This window comes from Choloepus didactylus, chromosome 2 (genome assembly GCF_015220235.1).
Source record: "Choloepus didactylus isolate mChoDid1 chromosome 2, mChoDid1.pri, whole genome shotgun sequence".
NCBI lineage: Eukaryota > Metazoa > Chordata > Mammalia > Pilosa > Megalonychidae > Choloepus > Choloepus didactylus.
In genome coordinates, this window is record NC_051308.1 from 156,617,720 (window position 1) to 156,627,702 (window position 9,983).

At 36.5% G+C, this 9,983-nt stretch overlaps 1 protein-coding gene across 1 annotated transcript in view; it reads right to left on the reverse strand.

Moving 5' to 3' along the window:
* The window catches only part of CLCA4 (chloride channel accessory 4), a 43,233-nt gene extending 33,535 nt beyond the window's left edge, over positions 1–9,698 (reverse strand). The window contains exons 1-4 of the mRNA XM_037816035.1: positions 9,540–9,698; positions 5,608–5,748; positions 5,327–5,474; positions 2,830–2,938 (exon numbers count right to left, since the gene is read on the reverse strand). Coding sequence (XP_037671963.1) covers positions 2,830–2,938; positions 5,327–5,474; positions 5,608–5,748; positions 9,540–9,698 — 557 coding nt within the window. The remainder of the gene's footprint in view (positions 1–2,829; positions 2,939–5,326; positions 5,475–5,607; positions 5,749–9,539) is intronic.
* Positions 9,699–9,983: the final 285 nt, after the last annotated feature.

A 9,983-nucleotide genomic window follows, 5' to 3' on the forward strand; every position in this document is an offset into this window, starting at 1 on the left:
AAGGAGTTGTTAAAAGGCATGTTTCCCATAGATAAGCACCACAAATATAGATAGGTACTTGCGTGATATACTTCTAAGGTATGACATTAGCACAGAGAGTTGACAACAGAAAGGTACAAGGGAAAAATCTACCTATTGCATACTAGGGGCTACAACTATTTGGAATACCATACTGGCATTACACAAATACTAGGAACAAATAATTAAGGGCTGACAAGAACTATGAGATGTTTTGGGTCATGATAATTGTTTAAAATGAAGAGTGATGAGGATTGTACAACTAAGTGATGATAATGTGAGATACGGATGGATTATTGTGGATATAACATATGCTATGTGAATTTAGGAACCCCCTATTTTATAACTCAAGCTCTCAATATTGAGGTTTGCTTGGGTGAAACTTATGGCTGTAAAGAGGAGGTTGAATCTACCTGTAATTATGCCTAGGAGTCACCTCCAGAAAACCTCTTTTGTTGCTCAAATGTGAACTTTCTCTCTCTAAGCCTAACTCTGCAAATAAATTCATCACCCTCCCCCTGACATGGACAGGACCCCCAAGATGAATAAGCCTTCATGGAAACGTGGGACAAAGATTCTGAGAATGAGCCTGACCCTGACATTGGGGGATTGAGAATGCCTTTTTGACCAAAAGGGGGAAAAGAAAAGCAACAAGATAAGGTTTTAGTGGCTAAGATAATTTAAATAGTGAAGAGGTTGTCCTGAAGGTTACTCCTATGCAAGCTTCACCTAGATATGCCAAATGACCACAATATGATAAGCCCAAGTCAACAGTTGTCCTGAAAACCTTAAAGAATACCTGGATCCCTATCTGAGACTCTATAAAAGTTTCACTCACTTAGGTTCTTCTTCAGAAACTCAAATCCTTCAGAGTGCTCCTATGCCAGCTAAGTCCCAAAACCCAGAGGCAATAGCCTCTTTAAGAGTATCAACCAGATGTGTCCCCTTTGCTCATAAAGTTGACACCCCTTTTCAACATGAACAATTTAGGGTGGTCACTGCCTAGACATTCCTGAAGATAGGGAAAGTGATTAAACTAGAGGAAGGGGTAGCAACAGACAAGAAGGAATTGAACGGAAGATTAAGAATACTGAATCTTTACATAATTTTCTTTTCTTAGTTGTTAGGGTATTAGAATAGTTGGAGGGTAAGAATTGAAATGGTAGAACTGCAACCCATAGCATCCTTTGAAATTTGTTCTGTAGCTACTTGTTAAATTGTAATTTGACAGTTACACCTTTTTGTATATATGTTAGATTTCACAATAAGGAAATAACTGAAACTATGGTACTATAACTCATAATAACTTTGGAACTTTCCTATATATCTACTTGTTAGATCATACTTTGAAAGATACTATCCTTTTGTATATATTTTATATTTCATAACAAGGAAATAACTGAAACTGTAGAGTTGTGACCTACAATATTCTTTGAAATTTGCTAACTACTTATTAAATTGCCCTTGGAAAGTTATCACTTTTATGTATATATGTTATATTCTACAGTAAAAAATATGATACAAAAAGCAAACTGACAGGAGTTATAGTGTGGAGAGGGGGAAAAGAATGGATTTTAAACAAATCTGGCAAGATAGATCAGAATTTTGAAATTAGCATAGTTCTAATTGTATTAGACATACGAAGCTAAATTGTACCTTTTTTTATGCTTATGGTGACCTATATGGAACTCAAAATATTTTTCTGACATCATTGTATTAACTCTTTTCCTCTCCTATAAATAAATTCATAAACAAAGTAAAGAAAAAAAAAGCATTGTTATACAAATGGGAAAATGGCTGGAAGCAAAGAGTTAAGTGCTGCAAGAAGGACACTAGTTTGTACAATAAAAATGATGATGGAATTGGCCACAGGTGGCAGTAATTACAACAAATATGCTAGGATTTGAATATATTGCACCTTTTAAATGTGGTTCTATTTTAAATTCAGGAAGCAATGACTGCATTTCATTCAGTTATTTAAGAAATCTCCTAAATATATGTATGCTTATATTGTGTCCAAACTCATGGAAAATAATGAAGCTTTCTATTTTAAGAACCATGATGAATCTTCTGTAGCAGAGATGAAACATTTAGGTGGAATATCATGCTAACAAATTACTAAACTAGTACTCTTTAAATGCATGTCCTGTTAGTTTGTACACTGTGGTAGAGCAAAGGAATGGCCTTCGTGGATATCATGCATCTTTCAACCTATAAAGATGTGACAAATCCCTTGTTCCAGTAGGACATCAAACATTGATTAGGCTAATGGAACCTGATTTTAACTCAAATTTCCCCATCCTTTCTGCTCTCTGGATATCAGAACCAAAAGGATTGTCTATATTAACTATGATACTAGATTGGTATTTTAAATGCACATTATAAATCTTCAAGAAGTTCCTATTCCGCTTCTAGAAGCTGGTTAATTTCTTATTCACCCCACATTCATCACTACTTCTATGACTTTTTTGTTCATTCTTTGTGAAACCAGAAAAACTTTGTTTTTTACAACCCTTTACACAGAGTGCATCTTTAGCTCAAATGATTACTGGCAGCTATAGTAGAGAACTATAAAATATGTCAAATTAGTTACCAAATGCCCTTGAAGTTAGTTTTCTGTTTTTTAAATTGACAGCCAGCTCCTTTATAATACATTTTCTAAGGAGAACCAGAAATGCACCCTTTCTTGTTAGAGGATCCATTATCTGCCTCGTGACAAAATGAATGAATGGTATTTGGAAAGGAATCAAACTAAGGAAAATAAAGAACAGTTACAGCTTAAAGTTATTGAAGAAATTTAAATGATCATGCCTTGTTGCTTCAATTTTTCTTGTACTAGAGCTGTAGAATGGCTCATCTTCATTGTACTCATCAAACACTCCCCACCGGAGATGGGCCCACTCATGCACGAGCACTCTACCTGTGTGAAAATATTTCAAACATGTGATAATAATTCAAACGACACAATTTATCTTTCAAATATTTTAAGAAGCTTTTTATTCAGCCAGAAATATTTAGATTTTAAATAACTGCCAAACATTTATATTTTTATTAATAAATGCATATTTTATTACATATACAGAACTTTCAGTGGGCAGAGTAGACTGGGCTTTGGACTTTTGAAGCTATGTAGTAGGGAAGACTAGCGTATATATCATAATGAAATTATAAGCCTCATTCAGGACAGGAAATGTAATGCTCTTCTTTGTATCATTAATCCTTCCATTCATGTACCCAGTTATTAATTTATTCATTCAATTTTTATTGAATGTTCTGCCCCTTATCAGTTGTATAACCTGGGCAAGTTATTTAACCTGTCTTTGCTTCAATTTCTCATCTGTAAAATACATTCTCGATGAGTGTGATATTTCCTCCAAGGTGGTAAAAATTGGTTCTTGGGTGGTGTGCAAAAATACTTAGTTATTACAATGGTTTGTGACCCTCCAAAGCCCAACCCTACCCAAAAAACAAAACAGAAGATCCAGTATATGTGTGGTATTAAAATATAATGGGGGGAATTAGGAAGGAATGTCTAAAAAGTCTCCTTAGAGGCATGATTATGAAATTAAAAAGCTGAGACACATTGTAATATTCTATATATAATTGTGGTGAAGCTGAAATGAAATAGTAAGCATTAATTATATAACCTATAGCTTCTGTTGCTTCCTGCCATGTTGAGCTTTTGCATGGGTGATCCAAATGATCTCTCTAGGTATCTCTTGTTATTGTTATTGTTGTTTTGTTATCATTATTATTACAAAATGACATAGGTTTTGAGAGCACTTTTCCTAATTTTATTATTACAAAAGGTTTGTTGTTTTTAGTGGCATGGTTTTGCAGAATGTGAGCTCATTCACCAACATATTTGTGGCAGAAACGTCTACATAAATTGGAGGTGAAAAACTCAATAATTGTAGAAGGCTGGAGTGGCAAGTGTGGATAAAAATCAAGAACTCAGGTGGAGACATTGATCTGAAAACTTGGAGATTCTTCTCTTCTGAAACAGTTTAGAGGTGGTGATGGGTGAAGGCAGACATGAGTTTGGAAGGAGAGAGACAGAAGGCAGGGGCCTCTATTTTCTTAATTAGCACATCTGCCAATTGATGGAAATGAGAAGAATGGATAGAAATCTCAAGAAAAATGATAGAAGTTTTAGAACAGCTTCTTTGGGGTATGAGAAGAGGGAGCTGAGAAGAGGCAAGTAAAAATATCGTTGAACAGCTTTGAGGGCTTCACTAAACTTGTAAAGCATGTTTTTGTAACAATGCCAATTCGTTTTGCAATTTTCTTCCACAATCTTGAACATGTATTAACAGGAACCAAAATGAAACTTGAGTATATAGTTCAGAACTAGGGATTTGGCATGTTGAATGAAACATAGGGATAAGAGCAGTAAAGGAATTGAACTATTTATACTTGTAATTGACATGATTGATCTTTTTGGAGATGCCAGGTAGGAAAGAAGGTAGAATGAGAGAATAAACTGGCTGAAAGGAGTAGAGGTGTCATGGAAAACATACACGGTCAGGGTAAAGTTTGTGGTGGGAAACAGGTCTAGATAATGAGACAAGGCACTTACTGAATGCTTATTGAAAGGGCAATGGAAGAGGAAGAGAATTCTGGGATATGAGGGTTCCAGGTTTTCAATGGGTAGAAGACCTTTGAGCTGGGCCCTCCTTTAACAATGGCTTGTATTTTTATCTGAAATATGATGTGCTTTGAGTTCACTTGGACAAATGGTCTTAACTTTTAGGTTGAACTAGATGAAATTCCATTTTTGTATGTGAAATGGTTGATTATAAATGATTTCATCTGGTTCAGCCAAATTGAAAGAATAATATCAGAAATTAACAGCCTATGAGTGCTTTATCTTGACCACGAACTGGCATCATGGCTCTTTCCAGTTTGCCATGCATATATCTTCCATGGAGCAGGCACAAGATAGATTAATTTCCAGCATGGAGGACTGTAAAATTACAAGCTAAAAAGTATGCCATAAGAAAAACATGTATTATTGTTGCCATGTGTTCAGAATTTCCACCAACTTGCCAAGTACCAGACACTGTAAAGAGTCTGTTTATATGAAGTAACTAATTTAATGTTTGCAACAATTCTACAAGATAGGAATTCCTATGTTCACTGTTTTTTGCAGATTTAAGCAAAGAGGTCAGGTCACTTGTGTAAGGTCACACAGAACTTACAAAGTACGGGAGCCAGGATTTGGCTCCATGGTTCGCACTCCTAACCTCAGTAAAAAGTTGCTTGTTGCAAGCAGAGCAAAATATGTATTTTTAACCAAAATTCCTACCTGATGATCCATACTCATTTTCTTTCTTTCCAAGTACAAAGTCAGGAGTGAAATGAATGAATTCTCCCTTTTCTTCACAGGCTGTGAAGTGTCTGGTATAAGGTTCATCTCTACCTGGGACGGTAGGTGGTGCAACTAAAACATCAGCCTGTGAATGTTTAGAAGGATTATTAAAACATCAAAAATAAAAATGACAACATTTAATCTGACATAATCAATTTGGGGCAAAATTGGGGAATGATAGAAAATGTAATTTTTTAAGAGAAACTTTTGAGTCTTACGTGTGTGTAGCTCTCAATTTTTGGCCTCGTGTATTGAGGGTTTTCCTTCCAATTTTCAGGAATTAATATAGATACAGTTTTGAAAAACAATCTTTTTTGTGTGGCTTCAAACAGGTACGTAGAAGCTGCAGTCACCATTTTCTATTATTAAAAGAAAAAAAAAATAAGTGAAGAGCCAAGCAAGAAAGGACTGAATGAGTATGGGTTCATTATAGGCATTTCCCACTTTAAGAAAGAAGAAGAAAACCAACTGACTGATGAGTGGGATCTCTGCTTCACGATTCCAATGGTACCCCTTGGTGAATCCAAAATTACAGCTTAATCTTGCACAAGTAAAGGCTTTTAAGTCTTTTATAACCCTATATCAGTAGGCAAATGCTTCTCTTTAATGTTATGAGGAAGTGTTTAATACGATAAACATTGTGGACTTTGGAGTCATCTAGAGTTGGTGTCAGTCCTGGCTTCATTACTTTCTGATTGTTAGACCTTAGTCAATTTATGTAACTGCTCAGAACCTCAGTTTCCTCATTTAGTAACGGGTCTATTACTACCTACCTTTAAGATGGGCATAAAGATGGAATGAGGTGTAAAGTGCTCAATGCTTGGCAGTCAATAAAACTGGTTGATATCATTACCATTTATAAGAAGTCTTTGTAGAGAATGGGCTTAGATGATAAAAGCCGAGACAACAGTTTTTAGGAATATGTTAGATGAGAGGTTTCAGGGTTATAAGAATGATGACAGGGAGAGGTAGCTAGGTTGGGAGCCCTGGGGATGGGTGATGGAAAAAATCATAGGTGAAGCAGAGCTTTCTGCTCTGCCAACAAGATGAAAATAATATAACATTGCATTGTTCAGTATTGCAAAGCCCAAGGATACGGTGATGAATAAGATAAAGAGTACTTCCCTAGAACTTACTATCTAGTGGGGGAAATAGATGGATGAAAGGTACTTAATGGGGATCTATTCTACATGATCATGCCTATTGAATAACTGAGGAATCTTGGGCACTGAATTAAGATGCCAACTACTTCATTTTGCTGGCAGCATCGCCAGATGCAGTGTTATTTTCTTCAATGAAGACCCTCCTTCTCCAGGATGTTTCCTGGCTAACACAAGCCCACATGGAACTCATCTTCTTCAATTTCACAGCTCTGTTTCCTGTTCTCTTGAAAAGTCTAGTGCTCTGACTCACATCTACTGAATGAGGTCACCATACTGACTGGCTTCCAAGCAATGGGATCCATCCAAAGGGTAGAGTTCAGAGAACTGAAGGCCCAGAGGACTGCCTGAGAGTAAGGAAAAGGTCTTTGGAGAGCTCCCAAAGTAGGTTGGTTTCTTCAGCACTATCTTAAAGCAGATGACATAATTCTCTCTCTGCTCCCTAAGAATTCCTGTACACTTTTTTGTTTAGAGACCTTTAGACTTCAACAGCTTGTCACCTGCTGCGTGAAGTGATGGATCTACTATGGCTATGCTATTAAAGTGTATTTGGTGGTTTGAATTGAGATGCAAATTATGAAAGTATGGCTGTGGCATATGGCTGTGTGGGCTGTATACTGAACACCTCCAAGGGATGTTGCTTACTCTTAGTTTCCATGGCCTTATGCAACTCTCTTGGATAGCAGTATGTTCTTAGGTTGATGGAGGGATTTCAAAGGTCCCCATCAAAGGACTGTGATCCCTGGGGCATCCTGTGGGTGACCAATAATGTTCCCACAGGCTCTTCAAGCAGAATTCCTATGCTATTCCTTTTAAATTCCTTCTCAGAATTCCTATATCTCAGTTGGATCAAAGGAGTGTAAGGTATCAGTATTTTCAAAAGTAAATACTTTCAAACCAGGAGGAACATGAGGAAAAAGGAAAATTGAAAGCACTGTCTTATGTGCTAGATTATAAACTAATTCAGCACTAATCTTATTTTTGTCTCATAGTTCCCAGGAATGGGGTCAAGATCACAAACTGGTACACCACTTTCACACAAAAGTGGGATTTTTGCCAACTTATTAAAGCCAGGATTCAAATCCTGGTCTGTTGGATTTTGAAGTCAATGTGCTTTACCATTATACAATCCCTGGATCTTAGCTCTGCCTGTGCCACTTCTTGTGACCTTGGACAAGTTATTTAACCTCTGTTCCATAAAACGAGTATAACAATACTTCACAAGTTTGCTATGATGGTATAATGAGGGGATATAAACATAAGGGCTTTGTAGAAGGCTAGGAGAATGTTAAGAATCACTGTGTAATCTAGGCCTATCCACTTACAATGGAATGTCTAGTTATAGTGTGCACAAAAGAGGGCTATTTTAACAAATTATTTGACTTTACAAATAATTCTTCCAAATTCTGATTTTTAAGATTCAGAAAAGTTTGAAGCTGAATTGGCTGCACCTGACACTAAGAAGCCATCATTTAGAAGCAGCCGTATTAACTGATATTCAAGCATGTGTTCTTCAGTTAAAGGAATCTTACTCTTCACTTGGAATTTAAATATCTATAAGTGAATATCTCTTTGATGGTTAATTTTATGTGTCAACTTGGCTAGTTATGGTCAAACACTGGCTTGCTGTGGAGGTATTTTGTAGATGGGATTAGCATATATAATCAAGTGACTTTAAGAAAAGTTTGCCTTCCATAATGTGGGTGATTCTCATTCAGTCAGTTTGAAGCCTTAAGAGCAAAGAACTGAGAGATCCAGAAAGATGAAATTTCTCATCAAGGCTACATCCTCTACTGCTTTCTGAATTTGCAGTCCCCTGGCTTCCCATGCAGATTTCAGACCCAAACTTAAACATCTTTCTTACTGGAATTTCTTGCTTGCTGACTTCTAAGAAACTCAGACTCATGACTTCAACATTACTCTTACAGGAATTTCCTGCCCTGCAGAAATCCACCTGCCCTACAAATCCAGCCATGCTAGCCCTGCACCATATAAGCCAATTCTTTACAATCTCTCTCCCTCTCTCTCTCCCTCTCCCTCCCTCATCCCCACTCCATCTCTGTTTCTCTATCTACATGCTGTTGGCTCTGTTTCTTTGGGGAACCCTAATAAAACTCTGTGTTGCAATAGAGTTTATATAAGATGAGTGACAAATGGCAGCCACAGAATTGCTTATTCACAATTCAGGCCATGTCCATCAGCTTCTGATATTAAAAAAAGCCATGCAGGAGGGTATAAAAGTGAGCATTAGAACACAAGTGTAGAGGACTTGAATATAAGGAGATTAGCAGGGTCAAGGGAAATAACTCCCATGGCTGTCATCACCAATCTCAATCCCAACATGGAATGTTATATTTGGAAAAACTTTATAGATCAGAGTCCTTTGTTCAGTCCTAGAACATTCTTTTCTCCATCTGCACTTACCTAGTGAACTCATTTATTCTCTTGGCTTTAAATACTGTCTACACCCTGATGATTCCCCAATTTTTAACTCCACCCAGATTTACCTCTGAATTCAAATTCATATCTTCATCTATTTGGATATCTAATAGGAATCTCAAATTCAAAATGTCCCAAACTAACTCCTGATTTCCCTAACCCCCACATATATGGTTTTATTACCTATACCCTCTGAAAAGTGTATATATTCCATGAGGTCAGGGCTTTTTAATTTACTACTGTCTCCCTTAGCATGCAGTAAGCATTCAATAAACAGTTGTATAAAGAATGAACAAATCCAAGCTCTCATTTGCAGATGAAGAAACTGAGAATTGGATCAGCCATGTGCCTTGTCTTTGCTATGGTGCTGATACAGGTAGAAACCTGTCTAGAGCCTCTGCTCCAAAGCCCATTCCAGTATTGTCCTTACAGCACCCTGCTGCTGTTAAACCTTCCGGAATATTCAGAAGTTTCAATAATAATTAAAAACTATTAGCTTTTTCTTCTTCACAATCAAAAAAATCAATATTAGAATCCCATTTCTTCCTTACCTTTATTTGCTCAATTAGTTCCTCATCTTCTGGCAAACCAGGGTCAATAGCAATGATAATGTCTTCATAGCCATTGTTGTTCAGTCGAACAAGGGAAGTATTCAATCCCTGCAGCAGGTATAGAACTAAGAGGAAAACAAAATTTTTGAAAAACTCCATTGTTACTTGGCCCAAATGTTGGTTTGTTCAAGAGCCTGATCTTGATCTTCTCTTTCTGCATGTATATTTATACTCTTAAACTTTATAGCATTGGCTGATAATGGAATGTATAAAGGTCAATGTTATGTATTTGGATCTTCAGTTTACACAATCATTTTATTGTATGGTATTGTAAAAGCGATGAAGAAGCACAGTAGAAATCAGATCTTTTTAAAAATACATTGCACATTTTCCACTTGGGAAGCTTTTTATATACTTGCTAATTCTGGTTAATTCCCTAATTAA